This window comes from Natator depressus, chromosome 2 (genome assembly GCF_965152275.1).
Source record: "Natator depressus isolate rNatDep1 chromosome 2, rNatDep2.hap1, whole genome shotgun sequence".
In the NCBI taxonomy this organism is placed as follows: Eukaryota; Metazoa; Chordata; order Testudines; family Cheloniidae; genus Natator; species Natator depressus.
This window is the reverse complement of record NC_134235.1, coordinates 245,588,137-245,613,425: the sequence shown is the minus strand read 5'-3', so window position 1 is coordinate 245,613,425 and position 25,289 is coordinate 245,588,137. Positions and strand designations below refer to the sequence as shown.

General features: G+C 41.8%; 1 protein-coding gene across 3 annotated transcripts in view; it reads left to right on the top strand.

The window, feature by feature from the left end:
* Window positions 1-25,289, top strand: part of RBM33 (RNA binding motif protein 33) — a 148,747-nt gene that overhangs the window by 116,322 nt on the left and 7,136 nt on the right. For 2 of the 3 annotated variants that reach the window (XM_074946283.1, XM_074946282.1), the window contains exon 18: window positions 25,175-25,263. In XM_074946283.1, coding sequence (XP_074802384.1) covers window positions 25,175-25,263 — 89 coding nt within the window. Of the gene's footprint in view, window positions 1-16,018; window positions 16,474-25,174; window positions 25,264-25,289 lie in introns of those variants that run through there. The other variant, XM_074946284.1, reaches the window with a different exon arrangement.

The window sequence follows — 25,289 nt, the reverse complement described above, 5'->3', positions numbered from 1 at the left end:
CTTCTGTGACATTTAGCTCTGATTCTTTAGAATCACTAATTAAAAAGATACTGTCAAGTGATTTTTTTTTTAAACTGGATGATTTTTAAACCATCAATTTTCAGTAGTATATTCTGATATCATAGCCAGACTTTAAAAAAATCTTTTTTTGAAGGATTTATTGAGATTTTTTTACTGTGTGTTATTTAGAAGTCCTTTTCAGAAGCGGTTTGTGAACAAGCCCAAGAACCATACCAAATATGACCTAGCCTAACTCTTGTGCCTATTTCTGTGCATGCACTGACTGCTAGTGCATGCGACTTACCAGCTAAGTAGTGACGATGACTTTAAACGAAAGGGGAGATTTTCAAAATGCCTAATGAATTTAGAAGCAGAAGTCCAATTGACTTTCACTGAGGAATAACTTTGAAAATATCCACCAAAGTGCTGTGAATACACAAAGCAAACAAAAAAAAGATTCTTTCCCCCTTCTAATCTTTCAGTTTTAGGAATTTCATGTGTTCCTTTTAACTCTAGGAACAGAATTTTCAGACAGAAATACAGTTGTCATGTTGATGCTATTTCTTGGCTTTGAAACCTTTTGAGTTAGATTATACTATATCGTTGTGTATCCTGGAAAACAGATGTCATAAGGAGGCATGCCTCCATCTCTGTTTCCTTCTTTATTAAATGGGACCCTACTGATTTACCTATGTAGTTCTGAGAGACTTAACTTCTGTTTGTAAAAAGCTTTGATAAGTGCTATTGTATATGATTTATTATACTGTTTAAAGAAAACATTGTTAGATTTTTCTATATTTGCATACTCAGAACATTCACACACAATACTTTGTCTCTTCAACTCCTACAGTACTTTGTACAGAAATTATTTTCTAGAGTTTTTTTAAGCCATTCGTTGTGCCTAAAATCCTGCACTACAAGGAAGTAAAAGCAAGGTGGCATTTGCACTATGAAATTGATCTGCTTCATTCATTTACTAAATGTAGGTGTGAGTCCAGCAATTTGCGTTCTAGGGTGTGATGAAAAATCAGAAAAATTTGTGCTGCATTATCTGATTCTTTCTGCAAGCAGAGTTTCCCTGTAAAGGGTCAGTTTTGAAGCACATTTACTCAGTTTTTACTTGCTAACTCCTGTTTGAGAATATTACTAGGAAATTAGCACAAACCTTGTTGTGGAAGCATTCAGGGTAAAGAAAACTTACTGTGAACGTGCTGGAAAACTTGTTCACTGCTTCCTATTTCATATCAAATACCACAATTGCTTGATTCCTAATGCAGTGTCACAGTACAGTCTTGCCAAGAAGGGCTCATCTACGGTATGGAATTTCTTACCATTTTTCAGATAATCAGATGATGTGGTACAAGTTTGTTTGCCCAGGCAAATCAAGAGTTTGCACCATTGGTAGAATGGATGCAGCTGCACCATTGCTGAAAAAATATTTTTTAGTATAGATACACCTTCTAGTAAAGATTGAGCACTGCTATTACATCTGGAATCTAAAGGTTATAGTAGTTAATAAGAAACAGCCAGGTTAGCAATTAGTAGCAAAAGCACCCCTACATTTGAGTTTACACCAGGAGTCCCCAAAATGGTGCCCGCTGGGGCATTTTTGTGCGCCCGCAGGACACCCCGCCACCGAAATGCCGCTGAGAAGCGTTGCCGTTTCTCGGCGGCATTTCGGCGGCAACGCTTATTGCCGCTGCCGCTTCTCATCATCAGCATTTTGGCGGCGGGGTGTCTGCGCCCGCCACAGTCTTCTGGAAATAGCAATATGCTATTCCCACAAGAAAGCTTGGGGACCACTGGGTTACACCATTGCTGGAAAAAAGAGGTCAGAAATTTCCAGGTGTAGATATGGTTGAGAGTCATTAAAGGGCGGGGGGAAGGGAGTGGGAGGGTTGAAAGGATGGGTATTGTACAGAAGCCTGTTGTACAGAACACCTGGTGCTTTTCCTCTTCAAAGTGCTGTTGTGATATTAACTAATCCCCGCAACAACCAAGTGAAGTAAACAAGCAAGTATCATCTCTGTTTACTGATGGGGAAACTGAGGCCGGTAAGTTCCTAGGCTGCAAAGAAGGTTTGTGAGAGAGCTGGAATTGAAAAATGTGAGAGTTTAAACTGACCTTTTTCATAGTAATGACCCATGTTCATAGGTATGCTCCCTTGATTTTGAAAGCAAGGCTAGAAACCCCAGAGAGAATGAGTCTTCGCTAAGTTTTCTTGTGATCTTGACTTAATATTTTTATTAGCATCTGTGCTAAGCGCTGTGCAAGACAGAGTTCTTGCACAGAGGAATTTGGAATTTAAATAACATAGAAGGCGGGATGAGTTTGGGAGCACCAGAAGAGGGGATGTGTGTTTAAATATTTTCTCTCCTCTGTTTCCTTTCTTTCTTACTCATACTCTCCCTTCCTTAAAAATGTGAACGAAAAGGCATTTGACGCATGTTAATGGCTGTGGGTAACACAGACTTGGGCCATTAGGAGGGATCTGAATGAACAGAGCAAGGGGGCTCATCACACAGAGATTGGAGGTTTAAAAGACCTGAAGGACAGTGATGCTGGAGAGGAGCAACAGGAAGGTGATGCAGTACAAAACAAGGTCCTGGTGGATCAGGATTGTGCAAAGCTCTGAAGGCCAAGCTGAGAGGTTTAAACCTGATACGTTGTGCAAGAGAGATTCAGACAGGGGACTGACATGATCTGAATTAGCAGGTGTGTTTTGGACAGACTTTGGGAAGGTGGTCTGGGTTTCAGGGAGGAGGACGTTCCCGTAGTCCAGGCAGGGGATGGCCAGGTCATGGACAAGTATTTTAGCTGTCAGAGATAGGAAATATTCGATTATTATTTTTTTTAACATTGTGGAGGCTTGGTAACCGCATGGGTGTGTCAAAGGGGAAAGTGGTGCCAGGGTAACCCAGAGGGGTGAGATCCATAGTGACAGGGAGGCTGGAGTTGTCCTCAGCAACAGAGAAAGGTGGAAGTGAGAGGATTTGGGGTGGAAAAGAAACTCAGCTCATTTTGGCTATGCCAAGATTTTACTGGCAACAGACTGTACCAGACAATAGGCCAGAAAAACATTTGGCTACATGGGAGACTGGTCAAGTGTGGTAAGCTAGATTTGTGAGCCCTCATCATAAGGATGATAGTTGGAACCATGTGAACAGATGAGGTCACCCAGGGATAAAGTGAAGAGGAAGAAGAGCGGGAACCAAAGACAGAGCCCTGAGGGACTCCAATAGAAAGAGGGAAAAGGAGAAGAAACTCCTAAAAGAACTGTTATGTAGGAAGCAGACCAAGAGGGAGGGAGGGTGAAGAAGGTCAAGAGAGCACAGGTGGTGAAGAGAAGAAAATCACCTGTACTGAAGGCTGCAGGAAAATCAGGGGTGAGATTAATGTAAATCTATTAATGTAATCTATTAATGTAAATAGATTACAAAGGCTAATGTAGTGCCAATCTTTAAAAAAGGGAAGGAGAAGGATCCTAGGAACTACAGGCCAGTCAGCCTCACCTCAGTCCCTGGAAAAATCATGGAGCAGGTCCTCAAAGAATCAATCCTGAAGCACTTACATGAGAGGAAAATGATCAGGAACAGTCAGCATGGATTCACCAAGGGAAGGTCATGCCTGACTAATCTAATCGCCTTCTATGATGAGATTACTGGTTCTGTGGATGAAGGGAAAGCAGTGGATGTATTGTTTCTTGACTTTAGCAAAGCTTTTGACACGGTCTCCCACAGTATTCTTGTCAGCAAGTTAAAGTAGTATGGGCTGGATGAATGCACTATAAGGTGGGTAGAAAGTTGGCTAGATTGTCGGGCTCAACGGGTAGTGATCAATGGCTCCATGTCTAGTTGGCAGCCGGTGTCAAGTGGAGTGCCCCAGGGGTCGGTCCTGGGGCCGGTTTTGTTCAATATCTTCATAAATGATCTGGAGGATGGTGTGGATTGCACCCTCAGCAAATTTGCAGATGATACTAAACTGGGAGGAGTGGTAGATACGCTGGAGGGCAGGGATAGGATACAGAGGGACCTTGACAAATTGGAGGATTGGGCCAAAAGAAATCCGATGAGGTTCAATAAGGATAAGTGCAGGGTCCTGCACTGAGGACGGAAGAACCCAATGCACCGCTACAGACTAGGGACCGAATGGCTAGGCAGCAGTTCTGCGGAAAAGGACCTAGGGGTGACAGTGGACGAGAAGCTGGATATGAGTCAGCAGTGTGCCCTTGTTGCCAAGAAGGCCAATGGCATTTTGGGATGTATAAGTAGGGGCATAGCGAGCAGGTCGAGGGACGTGATCGTTCCCCTCTATTCGACATTGGTGAGGCCTCATCTGGAGTACTGTGTCCAGTTTTGGGCCCCACACTACAAGAAGGATGTGGATAAATTGGAGAGAGTCCAGCGAAGGGCAACAAAAATGATTAGGGGTCTGGAACACATGACTTATGAGGAGAGGCTGAGGGAACTGGGATTGTGTAGTCTGCAGAAGAGAAGAATGAGGGAGGATTTGATAGCTGCTTTCAACTACCTGAGAGGTGGTTCCAGAGAGGATGGTTCTAGACTATTCTCGGTGGTAGAAGATGACAGGACAAGGAGTAATGGTCTCAAGTTGCAGTGGGGGAGGTTTAGGTTGGATATTAGGAAAAACTTTTTCACCAAGAGGGTGGTAAAACACTGGAATGTGTTACCTAGGAAGGTGGTAGAATCTCCTTCCTTAGAAGTTTTTAAGGTCAGGCTTGACAAAGCCCTGGCTGGGATGATTTAATTGGGGATTGGTCCTGCTTTGAGCAGGGGGTTGGACTAGATGACCTCCTGAGGTCCCTTCCAACCCTGATATTCTATGATTCTAATGGAGTACTGGTTCCACAGCTCAGCCAAGAAAAGGTTGTTAGAAACCTTGGTAAGGGTATTTTCAGTGTAGTGAAGAGGGCTGAAGCTGGAGGACATACAGGAGAGACTGAGGGGAAGGAAAAGTCAAGGCAGAGGCTGTAACAACAAACTATTTAGATTGCTTAGTTGTGGAGAACAGAGAGGATAGTTAGGTTTAGGTATTTCTGAAGGCAGTGGGATATGCAAAAGCTTTGACATAGACTTGCCTGTCTCAAAGTAGACACTTTCCCTAGTAAGTGAGGGACTTTTACCCATCAGTTTCTATAGAGCCTGTGGTGTAAGTTTGTTGGGGGGAAAAATAAAATCTTTGGCCGTTACAGGGGGGCAACAAAACCTACCAAATATATGTCAGATGTAAGCCAGTGTTCCCTTCCTCTGTCAGCAGGCAGCCCTGATAAGGGCTGTGGACTGCCTGAAGTCCAGGTTCTTTGCCCTAGAGCAGGGGTGGGCAAACTACAACCCAGGGGCCGCATCCGGCCCTTCAGACATTTTAATCCAGCCCGAGAGCAGGATCCAGGGCTTGCCCCCCTCCACGCAGCTCCTGGAAGCAGCATCATGTCCGCTCTCCGACTGCTACACGTAGGGATAGCCAAGGGGCTCCACACACTGGCCAGGAACCTCGGCCAATGGGAGCTGCAGGGGCGGCACCTTTAGATGGGGCAGCGTGCAGAGCTGCCTGGCCGCACCTCCGTATAAGCGCCGGAGGGGGGACATGACACTGCTTCTGGGAGCTGCTTGAGGTAAGAGTTGCCCGGAGCCTGACACCCTCCCACACCCCAACCCCCTACCACAGCCCAGCCCAGAGCACTCTTCTGCACCCCAAACCCTCATCCTCAACCCCGCCCCAGAGCCCGCACCCCCTGCCTGGAGCCCCTTCCCACACAGTGAACTCCTCTTTTCTGCACCCACCACAGAGCCTGGACCCCCTACCGCTCCCCAACCCCCGATTTCGTGAGCATTCATGGCCCACCATACAATTTCCATACCCAGATGTGGCCCTCGGGCCAAAAAGTTTGCCCACCCCTGTCCTAGAGCAGAACTTGAATAATCTTTCCTCTGGTATGAGGGAAGGAAATTCTTTTGACATCCCATTGACTCTACAGGAGCAGAGCCACTCCATGACCACTAGTCCATCCTCAGTTCAGTGCTGGAATAGTCTCATGCTACTTGCACTTCCCACTACTTGTGGGAATTGACTCATGTATCCACATAAGAGTTGATCCACCTCCCCTCATTCCCAGCTGCGTTATTGCCCTGCAGCTGGGCTCCTGGCTTCACAGGGGCGCCCATGCCTTGCCTAAACTCCCAAAATCTTGCCTAACCCCCATATGACAAAACTATACTGGATCCACTACAGGAAAACCCTCTGCATCTATGAAAGGAGGAGGCCGGATTTGCCACTGAGAGAGGTATGCAGTTAGAACACTGGTGGCAAATAGAATCAGTCTGGCTGGTACCTACTGGATAATTTGTTGCAGTCGGAATACTGTAGTGTGCTTTTACATTCAAGCAAAGTATTGTCAGATTTGGTTGTTCTCAGACTTCGGAGGAAGCAGAGCAAGTCCACTGCCTTATCTCAGAGACCTGCTAGGTGTAAAAGGTTTGACTTTCTTTTACCCTGGGACTGCACATGAATTTTAGTATCAGGATACACCAACAGGCAGCTGGAAAATGAAATTGAAAAATGAATCTAGTTTCTGCTCCCTCTCAACATTGCTATCTTAGATTTTACATCAGGATGGTGATACTGTGAATAAGGGCAATAGGTCAGATCTGATAAGCTGGGAACAGCTGAACTCTGAGGTAGGAGGAGGTCAGGAAGGTGTATGCAGTTAGTGAAAAGGGAGATGCACCATCATTTTTCATCCAGACCTGGGAAGCGAGGGGAATTGTTTTCTTCCTTCACATGAATGTTTGAAATGCTTTCTCCATCCTGTCTCATCACTGGACTCCTCACTTTCCCTGTTCTTCTATAAAGCTGCTCTCTTCTTGGTCAGGGGTTTTCCACCTGTTCTATGATTCCAAGGATACTGAAAAATGTAATAAAATGCTTTAGGCTCCAGCATAATTATTGAATCAAATGCCCTGTTTTAAAAACAAAAAGAATCATAATTAAAATACAAAAACATGCTTTCGTTTTGAATATTGTCCATTGCCCTCTTCATAAACGCCATCAAGAGTGGAAAGAATCAATAAATCAGCCTTTTGGCTGTTTTTAAATAACATGACATTAAACTAGGTCATAATCTGAGTGAGGGACTACAAGATGTGCATTGTTTTACATAATCACACTTTTTAAGTGTTTGAAGGTACAAAAGGCTCTCAAGAACTATGGTGTGTTTAAAGTACAGCCTCCGAGGCCTGGTGCCAAAGTATGTAATGACATTCAACACTGTTATCTCTATGTAGTATTGCTTACTGAAGTAGACTGTTAACATGTTGAATTTAAGCAGACGTCTGAATTGGATTTATTTTTGGATTGCCAAGAGCATGAGTGGGTCCCATTTTTCCAGCGCTACCCTCAAGGTTCCATGTGCTGCTACCATAACCTCTCTAAGGAGGCTTATTTGCTGCTAGTCATTGTTGCTCTTTTGTATCTGTTAGGACTGTGTGGGAGACAGGGAATCACGTGAGAGTAAGCAAGTTGTTCCAGTTGCCAAATAACTTGAGTAATGATTGGCCATTTTAGGTAGCAATTCTGTAATTTCCTTTAATCAAATATTTCCTTGCACCAAGTGTTTCCCAAAATAGACCATTAGTGTAGACTCCTAGCACTGCTTAGGATTAGAAAGTCTTTCTCCTGCCATAAAAATAGCTTTTCATGATTGTATGTAAATACAGCTCAGGCTGGTGTAACTCTAGCCATACTCTGGATAAGTTTAAGAATTGTATCCTGATCTCTCTCTTACTATTCCTTTTCCAGTTTTAGAAGGGGGAAATGATTGTGCTTTGTTAATGCATCCCACTTAGCTTTCTTAGAGTGATGGCACTACCTAGTGCTCAGTCACAGTAATGGCAAGTTTCTCAGTAATTTTATTCAAAAGTGCTGATTCTATTTTCTGAGCTGAGGCTTATAAGTGAAAATGACACATGGAGTAATAGATGAATAATCCCAGCCCATGGGGTTCTTCTAGTATCAACAAGGTTCATTTTAGCGTGTGACATTGCATACAAGTCTGGTGACCCATTTGTTCCTCTTGGCTGTGACAGCCTTGTATGCTGTCACAACTGAGAATCTTTACTGTCTCCATTAGCTCTCTCTGGGAGCAGAGATGGTCACCCCTGCCATTGCCTCCCCAGCCTCTTCCCTGGAGCTGGAGGAGAAGGCTGATCCACCAGGGACATCCTCTGGGTTCTGAAGTTTTGAACCAAGCTTTCCTGAGTCAGGAATTCCCTGTGTGTGTCTGAGAGGGAGACACTACTTCAGTGGCTCTCAAACTTTTTTACTGGTGACCCCTTTCACATAGCAAGTCTCCCCTTATAAATTAAAAACACTTTTTTGTATATTTAACACCATTATAAATGCTGGAGGCAAAGTGGGGTTTGGGATGGAGGTTGACAGCTCGCAACCCCCCCTGTAATAACCTCGGGACCCCCTGTCTGAGCACCCCTGCACTAGTTGGTTAGTGGGAGCCGTGCTCTTTTTCCATCCCAACTTTTTTTTTAAGCAGTTGCAGTTTGGCTTCTAGAGTCTGTTGCTAGCGATAGACTGGAAATCCTATTGTGTACACAGAGATATTGAAGCAGTGAGAGTGTCGAGGGGGTAGCAGGAAAGGAAAGAGAGTGGCAAAGAGAAAGGAAAGAGGTCAGACACAATAGGAGAAGAAAAGGCAAATATATCCTGGACCAGAATTTGTGCTGCTTGTCATTCTCAGACATGAAGTGCAGGCGTCAGGAAGTGGTGGAACAATAAAAGGAGGCTGAATGATGTGACCTAAGCTGAGGGAGAAACAAAAATAGAATCTGATCCTTTTAAAATGTTCCTGCTGTGCCATTGCTTCGCTTATTGGAGAACAGGTTAAATCAACACCGGTGTGGAAGCTCATGCTTTATTCTCGTGTGGACCAGTTCCTGCAAGCTTTTATCTCTTGGGCTGCCCCCTCTCCTAATCTGCCCCATTCACAAATCCACACCAACTCAACAAGATCTTCAGTCACTGGTGAACTGGTACATGTACAGTTAATATTAAAATCCATTTACTTTTTACCAGAATTTCTCCTTTTCACTTCACTTTCATGGTCTCCCATCAGTGAATTAGCTGAACGCCTCTATCTGTGCTTCCATCTCCTTCACTATCTGACTAGTCTCCTGTTCCCACTCTCCACTGTCTCTTCTCTTCTCCCTCCTTGTTCAAGTACCTCATATAGGAAGCTCTAGTCTGACTAGTGGCTCTTAGCTGTCTCCCCATAGACAGATCTTTTGCATCCAGTCACCAGGCTTCCCCGTTCTGGCTGCAATAGCTCCGAGTGGGGACTGCTAGTTTTGCAGCTCCCTCTTTATTAGCTGCCTTTTACAGGTGCCTTGGATCTCCTTTGAGCCTGGACACTTGTAAATGTAATTTTAAGGCAGGAGAAGCCAGTGTAACCAGCAATCACTCTGTAGACCAATAGTGCAACAACGGCCACCGTTAAAGAAATGTTGACGTAGAGAATAGTCCCTTTAAAATGCCAGGGATCAGATTGGATGGCCCATGTTGTCTTTTCCAGCCCTACTGTTTGAGTTGACACTAAACATGAGCATTCCTTAGGCCCTGGCTGTATTTCTTGGTGATTTTCTTGGAAAATGATATTTTCTCTACAATTTGCTCACTAAAATAATACATTGTAAAATAAAGGTGATAAATGAGCTATCTATACTAAAAGCACCAGTGATTTTAAAGTACTGGTTATTTGTACTTTTCTTTTGCACAAGAATTCTGTACACCCAGCTCTGCCCATCAGTACACTAGGTATGTTTACTCTGCTAACAAAAAAACACCACCACCCACCTGTGGCAGCAAGTCTGAGAGCCTGGATTATCTGACTCGGGCTCATGCTAGGGGGCTAAAAATATCAGTGTACATGTTTGGACTTGGGCTGGAGCCTGGGCTCTTTGACCCAACTCCTACAGTGCTATTTTTAGCCCTGTAGTGTGAGCCCCTTGAGTCCAAGTCCGTTGATCCAGGCTTGGAGACTCATTGCCATGGGTCTTTTTTTGCAGTGTAGACATAACCAAGGAAGCAAAAGAATGGACAGTCAAGATTGGTATTAACCTCTGTCCTATAGCCACTTAAGTCCCTTTGCTTCTTCCGCATGGCAAACACGGAGTCCATGCCTGAGCTTTTTGTTTGGTTCTTAGCTACGAAATGGAAAAGTATGAGAGGAAAAGAAGTAAAAATGGGAAGGTTTGTGGGAGCAGAGGCTGGAAGGGAAAGAGGGGTGGAAGAGTATCATTCTTTGGTGCCAGCTAGCCACTGAGCTGCTTTCAGGACAGGGCAGTCATGCTGCCTCCTCCCCAGTCATACTCTAGTACAAGGGGCTCACTAAATTGTTTTTGTTAACCTGTGAGCGCTTCTGCAGATCTCGCATAGTATGCTGGCAATCTCATCTGCACAGGACTTCCAGCTTCTATTCACCCTCCAGCCACTTTCGTTCCTGGAGAGGTTACAGACAGAAGACTTCTGCTGGATTTTCTACAGTAGTAAAACACCTTCTGAAATGTATGGCCTCTCTTCCCTGGGATTGATGGAACTGTTTGTTTTTTTTCCGAAGTGTGTATGTTCTCCACTTTTCGTTTCACCCTGGTTTATTGACAGATTTCAAGTGGAGCCATTCCTGTCACCTCTGACTCCCCTCCCTGTCCCCCAGCTTCCAAACCAGTTCAGTTGGAAACGGGTTTTTTACTGCTGAGTGTTCCCAGGGTCTCTCTTATCCCATGGTGACTCTGGGACAGACAGGGAAAAGAACAATCTGCTGAAAAATGTCAACGTACATAGTTCAGGCTTTCAGGTGAATAACTTTGAATCCCTGTTAGCCTGAATTCACTTTTCTTCAACAGAGTATCAGTCACATAGGCTTAACTGTTGAAGCAATTCAGATTGTCAAGCAGTGCTAATCTATAGCAAACAATGGTGATCTATTAACTTGATACATATCTCAATCTTAACTATGAGTGCTACCACCCCATTATAATACCCGGGTGCTTCCTATAGTACATCTCTGACTGTCATCTTCCACCTCCAGCTGTTTTTGTAATACAGCTTTGGAAAAAGGACAGCCTTTTCTGAATTTTTCCAGGGCTCAGAGCTTTTGTCTCTTGCACCCGTCAGGAGAAAGGATGGATAAGGGTTTATAGAGCTGCAAAGCCTCCATCAATTGAACTGAATTGGCTGGCCAGCTCTCCTCAGTCAGATGTATCGAGCTTAATCTCCTTCTCCTCCATCTCTCTAGATCTAGTTTTAAAGGCACTTGATCTGTAGGCCAGGAATGTGGCTTCACTTTCAGGAGAGGAGGTGGGTAGCAGGTAAATGATCAGGGTTTGAAAGTGCTTCAGAATCCCACTGGGTGAGATTTTGTGTGTGTTTCCAGGAGTAGTTCCATTGTAGGTCCTTCTTAACTTTTTCTGAATGATCCTGCTCCATTTCCTCTGGATCTGTTGTAGTGGAAAATCCTTTGTGCCTGAGATGGATCCAAGAGGAGGGCCTTCATCCTGTGCTGCTCCATCCAGTTAGGCCAAGTCATCCAAATGAAGAGTATGTTCCTTGAAATTTGAATCGGTTTCTTTTGAACTCCTAAAGTCAGAAGAAATCTACTGCTTGAGAGTAGAGGTTGCTGAAGAGTGACTGGACTTCTTGTTTCAGAGTAACAGCCGTCTGTATTCGTAAAAAGAAAAAAGAAAAGGAGTACTTGTGGCACCTTAGAGACTAACCAGTTTATTTGAGCATGAGCTTTCGTGAGCTACAGCTCACTTCATCGGATGCATAGCATATCGTGGAAACTGCAGAAGACATTATATACACACAGAGACCATGAAACAAAACTTCCTCCCACCCCACTGTCCTGCTGCTAACAGCTTATCTAAAGTGATCATCAAGGAAGGCCATTTCCAGCACAAATCCAGGTTTTCTCACCCTTCCCCCCCCCCCCAGAGTGAGTTTGTATGTGTGTCTGTGTGTGGGGGGGGAAGGGTGAGAAAACCTGGATTTGTGCTGGAAATGGCCTTCCTTGATGATCACTTTAGATAAGCTGTTAGCAGCAGGACAGTGGGGTGGGAGGAAGTTTTGTTTCATGGTCTCTGTGTGTATATAATGTCTTCTGCAGTTTCCACGATATGCTATGCATCCGATGAAGTGAGCTGTAGCTCACGAAAGCTCATGCTCAAATAAACTGGTTAGTCTCTAAGGTGCCACAAGTACTCCTTTTCTTTGGACTTCTTGTGTAGCTCAGTGCAGCAGTACCTAAGCCACACAGGAGGCGGAGCTGCAGAACCAAGCTGCCATGGGGGGAATCCAGCTAGCTGTCTTGAATTAAAGGAGCTGAGAAATGTGAAGAGACTTTGGCATCAAGCACGAGGTTTAGCAGCTTTAATGTATTGTATCTCCATCTACCTTTGTTTTATTTTGGAAACATGCATGTAATACGTTTGCTGTCCTTACACTTGTTCTTTTCATGCAGGCAGGCGCTACTAAAGCAAAAGCCTCATGAATTATCTTCTCTGTGAATACCCAACAGAATTTTTGTTAATTTCAGTTTACTTCTTGGGGCAAACAGGCAGAGTGGAGAAAATGTTTCATATGTGTACAAATACTAGAGCATGAGGTTAGGTAAATAGCTCATTTTTATAGGATCATACAGACATGCTCTTGTTTTATGAAACTATTATAGTACTTATTATGAAAAATTACTTTCTAGGATTGGTAGGCTAGTATGAAAAGAAACCAAGTTTTTAAATTGTACTTAATAGCTATATGGTATTGGTTGTGCAGAGATGGTAGGTTATAAATAGATGTATAATAGTGAAACATAAATAGGCGTTGGGACTTCACATTATGGGTAACTACTGTCTTTATATGTGCAAGATATGTCACTATATATGGATAGTCCTGGGTAGCACTGATACATTTTCAAGTGCTCACTTTGCTGCTTCTTTTGTGTAAGGGATTTTTTTTAACATGAAAGAAAGTACATGGGTGAGGGAATGGGACTAACAATTCTGAAATGCTTCTTAGGGAATTTTGTACAAGTCAGCTAGATAATTGTTAAAAGGAGGAGGTTTTTTTTAAATAGTGATCTGGACAGAAGTCTAGATAAATTTGTACAGAGAATGCTGAAAATAACTTTCATGTGAGGTTATTAGAATGGGTGTGTTTATATAGACACAAACTATTATGGGAAGGAGTTATATATACTAGTAATGGTTTGTTTTGGTGTAAAGCTGTCTTTAACAGGGAGACAAAACTAAGGCTATTACACTGAATATTATAGCAACGTAACTATGATATACAGATTAATTAATTGTATGTGTATTTTCCTAGCACCTGCATTTGGAATCCAAAAAGCAGAAGCTGGTAAAGTAAGTTTTAGGATAACAGTCTTTTACAAAATTATGGGATTCTAAGCTTCATAGTATAATTATTTTTTTAATACCAGAAGGCCTGAGCCTGCATTTTTCTTGTGCAAAAGTTCCATTTTATTCAGAGTATCACTGTTAGCTTCAGTAGGAGCATGACCAACCTAAGTTTGTGTATCACCCAACATTAAATGTATGGAAGATAATGTAGTAGATTAATATGGTAACATGTCATCTATGAAGACTTCAACTGAAATGCAGTTCAAGTCACAACTGTAACAGTTCAGTGGAACCTTTTCCCTAGTTGACATTACTTTGTTTCATACAACTCATCAGTGATTGAGAAGATTTTCTAACTCAGGGCTAGAATAACAGGTCAACACTAAAGTGCACTGTCAAAATTGCATGCAGACAACATGTACCTGCACTGTGTGTGGCTATAGCCCAGTGGTCCCCAAACTGTCGGGCATGCCCCCCTGGTGGGCACAGAGGAACATTCGGGAGTGCATGGCCAGGCCCCGGCCAGCCTCAACAGGGGGCAGGGAGGGAGCACCACCCAGCCCTGCTCTGCCCCCAACTCCATTCCAGCCCCAGCCAAAGCTGCAGCCCCGGCTCCCGGCCACAACCTCTGCTGCAGCTCCAGGTCCCAGCCATATCCCCCACTTCAGCTCTGGGTCCTGGCCGCAGCTCCCAACCACCGCTCTGGCCCTGGCTCCCAACCAGAGCTCTGGCTCTGCTCCTGGCCCCACTCCCAGCCATGGCTCCCAGGGAAACGCAACAGAAAAATTTTGGGGACCACTGCTGTAGCCAGTGCCGTCAGTCCTTAATTTCCTAAGCAGAAAGTTCATAGTTTAGGAAGAAATAAAATGAAAAAATATTACTCCAGAACATAACTGATTTTTTAACAAGTTTTCATTGGTGAATTGAACAATCCCCACAAATCTGTTGGGCTGTGACATAGGTACACATGAATTTTTTTTAAATAAAAGGCAAAAAACAAAATACGCTTGACGCTAAGATGCTACGCACTTTCTGTCTGTAAGGAGGTTTGGGGTAGCTATTTAAAACTATGGTCTTGTATATGCCAAGTAGTTTACAGTTTAAACTAGTGGCCTAGTTTATTTTTATCCTTACTAGAAAAAATATTTTTGATCCAAAGCAAGCCTAAACTGTATTGTATGAACCAGATATTGAGTGTAAGATTGAAAGTGTCAGCACTTCATATGCTAAACTATATGTTAGCATGTTAAGTGATATTCAGCTAATGTTGGAAAAAAAGCCTGAATAATGCCACTTTGAAACAATCATGCATCATTTTCACTACAATGTTAGTTTAAGTGCAGCAAATGTTAGTTTTTATTCAGGCTGTTAGGCTTGAATTAAGATCCCTTTACTAACATGTTTTATTTAAGATCAAACACTCTTTACTAAAAGAAATTAGATCTTTCACTTTTGTTTTGCAGTCTTGAGTTTTATGTTGCCAGTTCATCTTCAGTATGCCCCATTAGCTTTTACACAAGCTAGTGGTCCTGTACAGTATTGTGTATACAACGTAACAACAGAAAATGGAAGAAAACAATTTTAGCTTGAGAGGTTTTTGTTTATCCTTGTAATGTACTCTTGACCATAACCCTTCAAAAAGTACTCAGAAGGACAAATTGAGACCTGGTTGTAAATGAGCACAAATCAATCTTGATATAATGAAGTTAATTAGCCAATAAAACCTATCTAATGGAATTACATTTGTAAAGTCCTTAATTGTTTTCATTTACAATATTTAGTTGCCTTGAGAACAAGTAATATTTTGTAGCTAGAACTAACATGAAAAAAGTTCTAATTGCAATAACTGAAACTGTAATTGTGTGTGGAAATACAAATCAAAATATTTCCTAAGGAAACTGAACCAATCAAGCACTTGGAGGCAAATTTAGACCTGATGTAAATAGATGAAATTTCCACTGAAATTCATTGGAAATATTTTCATTTTCATTGCCACGGTATTTCATATTTACAGCTGAAATGAGCATCGCTTTTCCCTACTAGTCCTATCTGGAAAATGGCAATTTGACCTCCAGGCAACACCAATAAGTAGTATAATTGAAAGTAATTTAGAAGTACTTCTTTGAAATGGTTGTGTTTCTCAGTGCAAATGCACACCAGAACAGAAGAATCATGGAGAAGCTAGGATATAATAGCCAAACCCTTTTGTCAACAAAATTTACAATCTCACATTAAGTACAGGTAAATCACATGCCATAAGATAATTTTTTAATGCTTTCTAATTCGGTTTGCTAATACTATATATAGATTTCCCTGGTGAATTAATGTACCCGCTATCAAGATGGCTCTCTTTACTCAGTCTCCTTTTATTACCCTATTGTTTTAATTATGGTGGCAACTTGCTCAGAATAATTTCACTGTTAAAGGGAGATGGGCTGTAAACTCACTGCTTACCCAGTTTTTGGCGTTGTGCATCTCAGATAGGTTTGTGGAATGATACATCAGTAGTTATTGTGAAAAATTGTTCAGTAGCTAAATACAGCTTCTTCTTTTTTCCTTCCTTCAATTGACTGTGACAGGAGGCTGGAGCCTAAAGCAGTGGGAGAATGTCCTGAAGTAGTTGAAAGAGAAACACCTAACATTGTTGTGAGGATCAGTTATTAGCAAAAGGGCTGAAGATTGTTCAGGCAAGGGGAGAGAGCAGCAAATGACAGAGGAGGACTTGCGGAGTGCAGCTGATGGGACATATCCCTGTGTTTCTTTTTCACTTACATTGGCTGATTGTACTCTTAAGTATTTCATCTCTTCAGTGAGCTAAGCGGATTTTTCTCTTGTTAAACTGCCATATTCTGTGGCAAGTGACACAGGAACGGGGTTTGTGTCTCTTGGTTTGATTATACTAATTACTTCATCAACCTCTGTTTTTCAAATGTTTGCTGCAGCTTGCTTTAGTACACCTAAGCACCCTCTGTTATTGAGTATGCAAGAACAAGTGACAAATTCAATAAGTATTTCGAAAGTGTTTCTCTTGTCTGGATAATAAGATGGTGTTGAGAAAGTAAATTTGTATTAGATACTGTTCTGTAAATCATAATAGTACAAACTCCACTAAGGATGAAGTCGGAAGCAGAAGCTTTTGCAGCTCCTCCTCACCTAGTCCAGTGGATACGGTACAGGAGAACTGAGCTCATTTGCAAACTCCTCGACAGATGTTGTGTGGCACTTGATTTCTGTGATTGTTTCCTCATCTGTAAAATGGGGTGACGGTACTTACCAATCTTGTAAAGAGTTCTACTAATGAAAAATGGTAACTATATAAGTACTAAGTGTTTAGGTTTTGAAAAGGTGCCCTCTGTACTGAAGAGCTTGCAAACTACTAAATTGAAATGACTTAGCGATGTATTTTTATTGTTGTGATAGACTTTAGCAAAACAATACAATACAAACTCACCAAAGCTGGTGCTGAGTAGTTTTGCTAAATCATATTTTTGGGAAAGGAACATGGGGGAGCTATTTGGGATATTGTTTTCAAATACACGCATGGGACTGCTCCAATGAAAATATTCTACTCCTAAATGTTTGAGACTGTTAGTGTTCCATTTGTTCTGTACTCCTTACAAAAGTCTCTTATCTTTCCTATTTGGGATATGAGCCAATTACAGCACCCCAGTGTTTGTTTACTTTGCAAATATGAAGGTGCTAATTTCCTGTAATCTGTATTCCCCCTCCCAACCCTCCCCCCCCCAGTGGATTTCTGGAACAGGAAACTTAAATAAAAGGAAATTTATATTCTAAAATTTATATAAGATTTTTCTGGCAGGCACAGAATTGCTGTAGTATAAATATTTAGGTACTTTTATTATCATTTTCAGGTTCAGCTTTCCTTTACATCTTTAAAATTATTTTAAAGAATTACTTAGAAATATACACAAGTACATTTTTTAAATTATTATTTTTCAGTAAGGTAAACAGCTCCTTGCAAGCACACAGACTAGAATAAGTGTCAATGTGTATATTGTGATTACTTTCAACAGCAAGTTAGAGATCAGAATTGTATTACATAGTTAAGCTGCTCAACTTTGACTTGGAGCAATGGAATAAATTATGTTCATTAATTAAACAGGACAAGAGAATGCAATTTTTGTTTCCTTATGTAAAATTTTTGCTAATGTAATTCAAACTTCCAAAGAAAATAGAAAGTCAGCATGAAACGTTGCATGTAATGTGATTTGTTTGTAAAGAACACTGTAGCTTTAACAGTAAAACATTAAGACTTGCTGTTTACAGTGGAAATATAACATTAAACTTACCCTGCCAATGTTTCTAAGCTTTAACACTGACCAGCCTCCAAAATTTGGACATATTGAAGATCCTTTTAGGTGGCTGGAAATCCTTAAAGTAATGACTTCCCAACCTTTCTTAGTTGTAGCCCTCATATGGCATAGAGTATCTGCACTGACCCCCTGGATTGCCCATGTCGTACCCTGAGACAGTTGCTACCTGTTCTTTGCCTGTCTTCTCACACTCATGGGTTTTTGTTGTGTTTGTCCCATGTCTCATTTTCCTTCATATGTATTTTTCTGCCAGTTGCTTTCCATTTTTTCCCCATTTTCTCTCCAGTTTTTTCCATCCTTTCTGCCCATTTTCTTCAACTCTCGCTGTTGTCTCCTTTCTTTCTTTCCTTTCTCTCTCCTTAGTTCCCAACTCCTTGTCTTTATCACTGTTATCTCCTCTTTTCTTTTATTCTCATCAGCGCACACACACACACACACACACACACACACACCCTGTAGTGCTGTCCTCCTTACTGTTTCCCATTCTCCCACTCAGGCTTCCCTGGAAATCCATTCCTACAGTATGTTCCCTCTCACCCTTATCATCTGTTTCTGCTACTACCTAGTGCTGCCCCCTACCACAGAGTGCAAGGAACAGTGCTGTATGCACCACTTAGTGTAGAGGAAGAGAAGAAACCTAAGGTCAGGGACACTTGGATTCCCTACGTGGAAGTACAGTATCTCTCTTTAAAATCCTTGGAGTGCACATCAACATGACGAATCTGCCATTCTTCCCCATTCTAGACTAGTGCAGCATGCCTCGGTCAGCTCACAGAGGGATACGTAGCATATCAGACGTACCTATTCATGTATATTATGTGTTGCAGCAATGGGGTGTATGTACTATATCTGTAGAAATTATACAGATTAGTGTGTGTAGTTGGACTCTCTCAACCTGGACATGTGAAATGCTCATCCTGCATAATGCAGACATCAGGCTGACAGGAAAGGAGGGGGGAAAGTAATGTGGAAATGCATTCTTTTCTTGTTTCCTTTTCCCACTTACGACTCCTTCATTCTCTGTTCCCCTTGCCTTGCAATTCTGATTGGTGCTTTGCTCCCCATGATGCCTTGGTATAAGCAACACTGGCAATGAAGTGCCAGTCAGGAGGAGAATGCTCTGAAGGGAATCAGAGGGTACCAAAGTACTGGGTGATAGGCCCAGTTAGGAGACTTTTCTTTGCCCTTCACACTCAGTGCTGGTCACTTGGGAGTTATGTTTAAATAAAATGTTCGATAAGGTCATGTCAATTTTCAGCTCTATCAGTGTTGATAGTGTCCTTGTATAAGTAAAAAGGGTTTAGTTTGAAATAGTTGCAGCAGGTGTGTTTCTCCATAAACCACACTATCACAACTAATGTGGATATTTGTCTGCCACTTAACAGACTCTGAATCCTGGGAATAAAATGGCAAATATTTGCCTTTGTTTTCTATAATAGTAACTTCCTTATGCTTGGTAGATGTAGCATGAGATTACTACAGAAGCCTCATGGAACTGTGGATTTGTATTATTTTTTTCATTCCTGTACTAGAATGTAGATAGTGAATTTTGGCTGAATACTGACTGGATAATGTACTCCAAATACTCTAGACTACTGACTAACATAATTATTCACGTGTTACTCAAATGCTGTGATTGAAATTAGCAGGAGACAATTATGGAGGCAAAAAACACTACAGAAAGTCTTTTGTCAGTGATAGTGTACCACGTGTCTAAGCAACTAAGTTTGTGCCAAATAGTTATAGCTAACACATTTTCTCAGCATTTCTTTGAAGGGAATAAAGGTTCTTTGCCCCACCCCCCACATCCAGGGTGAAATTTTAGGGGTTCTTTGTCAATGAACCCCTTGTATATATTGCAGTATGTCCTTCACACTTAAATTTTAATATTTAAAGCCATGCAGTAAATTTCAATAAAGCTCCAAGACATGTAGCATGTCTCCCTCACAAGGCTATACAAATAAGGACTATTGACCCACATCTTGTATCCAGGGGGGCAGCCTTTAATATTTGACTCCTCATTTCCAATAGATGAGTCCCTTCCAGTAGTAATACCTGTGCTTGTACCATTCTATGCTCTTCTTCATTCCAGGAGGCACCAGCAGCAGTGAGAAACTATAAGAAACAGTGTCAGTTTTATAATATTGGTACCATTGTGAAATAGCTATTGTTCAGGAATGTGGTTCTGACTGAATGGCCCCATTCTGTTGGAGAGGACTGAAAGGAAGAGAAAATGAGGGGAGACCACAGAGAAAATTGAGCAGGGAAACTACAATAAGGGACAAGAGAGTGGGAAGTTACAGGTTAAAGCGGGGAGGGAACAGGAAAATGAACGAAATCTCAAGTATTTCTCGTTGGGTCTGATTCTCATTTATACTACAGCCCTTTTACATTGCTGTGGTAATTAAAGGGGCCCTAAAGTGAGCATAATTTACACTGCTAGCATGGTCTTAATGTAAATGAGAATCAGGCCCATCAAGATTTCTTAGTAACAGTTTTGGGAAGGGGGGGTTCTCAGTGCTGTCCACTCGCTTGAAGAATTTGTGCTGAAGTTCTATATTACAAATATACTGTAATCCTTCTAATAATTTAGGAAAAAAGTTTGTCTAATGTAGCAAATATGATCCATTTGCAGATCTTTTCAAAAACCATTTAATTTACACCTCCACTCTTGTTACTGCAAATAGTTACTTTATATGCTGTATGGGCAGAAGAAACATGTTGAAATCATCATGCCTGTTGCTGTTTTTTAAACAACTGTCCAACCTGAAGAGCCTGTCTAGCCCCTGCATTCAAGTTATTTTCCCTATTTTTTGGTACAAAACTTTTTCATGCTTTCCCATAATCAAAGTGTCATTGTGACATTAATGTCATGTTTGCGATTTAATTTTAATATGTAACAACTGAAAAACTGAGGATTTTAACAAACTGGTGTTTTTAGTTAAAGATTGTTATAATATACGATATGAATAGAAAATGCTGTAGTGTATGATGGGAACATCATATCCTTGTGAAGAAAGTTTCATGTTTGAAGTATATACATACGTTGTATGTAGAAACGTGAATACTTTCCTGTTAAATTGAATGTTTTTCTGTGTTCATGGAAATGTCTCACTGAAAGAAGATTACTATTATTTTCCTATTAATGTTCCATAAGTAGGTTACCTAAATCGTAAAAGAAAAAATTAAAGTAACAGCCTTACCTCACTGGTGCCAGTGTAGTTTTCTGTTGTAATCTAAATGCGTCTTTAAACATGCCCTAAACACTCAATGAACTTCAGACATTTATGCTTCATGCATATCCTATGAAGGAAAACCCCCAAAACCCTCAGTGGAAACATTCATGCAAGTTTACACTCAGATTCTGGGACACAGGTAGAATAAAAGGCATACTAGAAGCAGTGTCATGGTCCCTCCTCTAGTTTAGGGCTGTTGCTGCAATTATGCTCATGGTTGACAACATAAGGATTACCTTTAGCTGACTGATTTTTTTTTTTCTTTCCTTGGGATTGCCACCTAGTCATGGAATTTTGGGGTCAGGTGTCTTCAGTTATTATTCTTTCTTCCCTTATTCTTTATGGGACATCACAAATGGTGATGGATATGATATACTTGCCATTCTGAGGAAGTTGTCTGTTAAGCAGACCTACCTGGATTCTCCTGGTATAACATGTGGTCCATTACACACCTGCCTTATTCCTGCCTTACAGTGAAATTAAGTTATTCATGAAAATAGAAGTTTTTACCCTACTGTCAGGGAGAGTCAGTATGCAGTGATTGTGCTAAAAGTCAAAACAATGATGAGCATAGGCATATATGTTAACATGACTCCTGGAGCACACAAAAGGGGAAATGGTCAAAAGTGAGGGGTGACTGTGACAAACACACTTGACCATATTCCAAGGTACACTTCCTTCATGCTTAAGTTGCTCATTTTTTATCCTTCCTTGTTTGCACACCTTACCTCTACAACTGGGCCATTGATGCTTTAATGCCATCTTCTTTGCCTTAGATGGTAAAATAGTAGTCTAGGATCCATTTTGCAGGGGGAGTTTCAGTATTTTGATAGAAAACAAAAAAGCTTGATGTATTTGGCAACCAGTTAAAGTGAGGAGACATCATTATACTGCCTTGCAGTTCTTCACTGAGAGAAATAGTGAAGACCACGCTACACTACCTAGCATAAAACTCTGATATCCCCTGCTAAGTTAAGAAATATGAAGAATTTAAAGAATGAATTTATTCAAGGCAGAATACACTGTCCCCACTTGCTGTAAAGGTATAGCTCTTTTTAGCTGGTAATGAACAGTGACAAGAAAAAGCAATAATTTTGTCTAGAAACTCCCGAGAATGAAGCTGCTCGCTCCCTGCTTTGAAATATTCTGGAAAAATCTGGGGTGTGGAAGGCTATTTAATTTTTTTTTAACTTCTATTTTGTAAAAGAGCAAAGAGTTACATCTTACATCCTCCAAATTGTCTGAAGCAGCAAATCTGAATAGTTTTCCTGAAACTTTGAAAATGCTCCTTTAATATAAAGCAAAGGAAAAAAGTGAATGTGCAAGTACCCATTACATGGCACTGGCTACACTGCTGTCCTTGAGCAGCAGAGGTAAATGGAGAGCCTCTTGCAGCTACCACACAGGAGCACAGGCAGCATTTACTTGAGATCAAGTGAGGAACCAGCCGTTCAGAGCCATGCTGGCTACATGTGTTTGGTTTTCTCACCACATTCTAAGGATAGTAGTGGGTTGCCATGTGTCTAGCTGTAGGAGAGATCTAGACCCATTTTTAGAGATGCTCCATTCAGCAATGGGGATTGGAATTTGCAGTCAGGTACTAATCACAGAATTGCGAAGCACAACAGACTGAATAAAATGCACAGAAAAGGAGCCCTACGGTCTTTTCCTGGTTACTTCTCTGTAATACAAAAAAAGGTGATAAGTGCTTTACAGAAACCCAAAAAGGTAAAATCTCTGCTCCAGACAGCTTGCAATACAATCTAAGGGTATGTCTACACTGCCTACACCCCAGAAAAAGTGTGTTCTTAACTCAGGTTACTAACCTGCATCAGCAAACTCAGCTTGAAATAGAAGTGAAGACATGGCAGCTCAAGTGAGCTTGAGTTAAGACCTATAGTTGAGTCTGGGGGAGAACTCGACCAGCTAACTGGAATTAAAAGCCATGTTTCCATGTCTTCACTCCTGTTTTAACCATTCTAACTGCTGGTAACTGGACACCCGAGGCCCTGCCCTTGCCTCACCTCTTCCTCCCCCGGCCAAAGGCCCCCCCCCCCCCCACAGGCCCCGCCCCCAACACTTGCTCCTCTTTCCTCTTCCCCCTGTTGCTTGCTGGATCATCTCAAGGAGTCTGCCTGCAGGTAGGAGGCAGCTCTGGCTGAGCAGGGATTGGTGCAGGGTAATGACCCGGCACCTCCCCAGTAACCGGATTTTTGGTTTGGGTGCCATTTAGGGTTGCCAGTTCCCCTTTTCGACTGGACTTTCCGGTCAAAAACCGGGCACCTGGCAACCCTAAATGGCACCTGGACACAGAAGCCAAAAACTCAACTGTCCGGGTAAAGGCCAGACAGGTGGCAACCATAGTTTGAACCCAAGTTCACTAATGTGTGTTACTTAACCTGAGTTAAGAATACATTTTTTTGTGTGTGTGTGTGTGTGCAGAGTAGACCTGCCCTTAGACATGATGTAGTGATACAGTGACAATCAGAGGAACAGAGTGAGGAAGAACAATTGCTACAGTAGTAAGATAACGTGTTGATTCTGTTTTAGATTGTGCATGTCTTGAAGTTTTGTTGTGTAAGATGATATTCCAGCCTTTATGGATGTGTCTACACTGCAATGTAAGGCCAAGGTTAGTAGAAATGAGTTAGCAAACCCTGGGTTTATTAACCTAGGGCTTGAGCATCTACATTTATTTGTAACCCCAGCATAGGAATTGTTAAACCCTGGCTCCCAGCCTGGCGCTCTTGTGTCTACACTGTATTATGAAGGCCTGAGTCCAGCTACGGATATCTGAGACTTTCTAGTGCCCTCCCAAAATGTGACTGCTTTCGCACTTTGTTCATGATGGATTGTGGGAAGACTTGACTGTCCATTAAACTTGACTGTCCAGAGGACAAAGAAAGTCTGTCTGTGGGGTTGTGGGATATTTTTGGTGGACTTTCAGCGCCAAAGTCCAGCGGGGCTGCATCTACACTGCAAAGCAATAAGACTTAAACCCTGGCTCCCAGCTTGACTCGGGCTCGAACCCGCCACCCCCATGGAGTCCTGGGACTCCGGGTCCGAGCCCTGGGTTTATATTGCAGTGTAGATTTACTCTTAGTTTGAAAAAAAATAATTCCCAGAAACATCTTTATTGGTGTGCTGCAAATTGGGATTAATATTTTTAAGTATAGTTTTATCAATCCCCATGAAAGTTGAAGGGTGCCTTACATACAGTCTCTTCAATTAAATCTTCCCTCTCCCAACTTGAACATAACTCTGGACTTCATAGGTTGTATATTGGTCTTTGGAGAAAGGGAAGTGGGGCAGATCTTCTTTTAGGTGAGTCTCCGGTCATGTTGAACATATGTCACGTTCATATTTATGAATCAGTAGCTGCTTATTATGCACATCATGTGTAAATATATTTTTTTACATTTCTCAGGTTTCTTCCAGTTGCGTTCTATGTGAAAAGTTTGCCATTATAATAATTAAAATGCTAGTTCGTAACTTTTGTTTCTCATCTGAACTGGCAATCAGGAGTTACCAAAGCACTGTAACTATTGTATTTCAGTTCATTCTATAAATTTCCCCTAATGTCTGTCAAAAGCCAGTTCTATACATTTTTATGAAAATAGAGGGAGTGTGGCCAAGTGGTTACAGCACATGGCTTGACGTCAGGAGATCTGGTTCCGTCACTCTTCCTTGTGTGTACCCCGATCCTTCAATCTGATCCCCAAGGCTAGACCCCCTCACCTGGGCCCGTGTGGATACTCCCAATGAAGTTAGAGGGGCTCTTTACAGATGCTATGGTCCATCCACATGGATCAGATTGAAGGGTTAGGCTCTAAACTTCAACAAGATACTTAGGCATCTCTGCCTCAGTTTTCCCATCTGTACAATTGTAAGTTTGGACTCTAATCTCTTCTCTTGGAAAGCTCCAGTGCGTTTCCAACTTGATTTCTGACTGAAAGCTCTGCATATAGAACATCAGGGAACTCCAGTTTCACATCTCAGCTATGTAAATAATATTAACAGTCTAATTCCCTTTTACAGGCCAATAAGCGTTTCTGGTAACAGAAAAATTACCAGTTTTGCAATGTCTCTGAAGCAAAGATAATGAGATTTTTTTGTAGAAAGTGATCATGTCTGAGAAAATAACTGTGCTTTTTGTCTTCCATAGAGTTTACAGATGCTTCCTCAGCAACGGAAAGCCATAGCGAAATTTAAGGAACCAGCACATGCGTTAGCATTTCAACAGAAATTCCACAGGTAAATATTTAGCCATTGCTTCATTC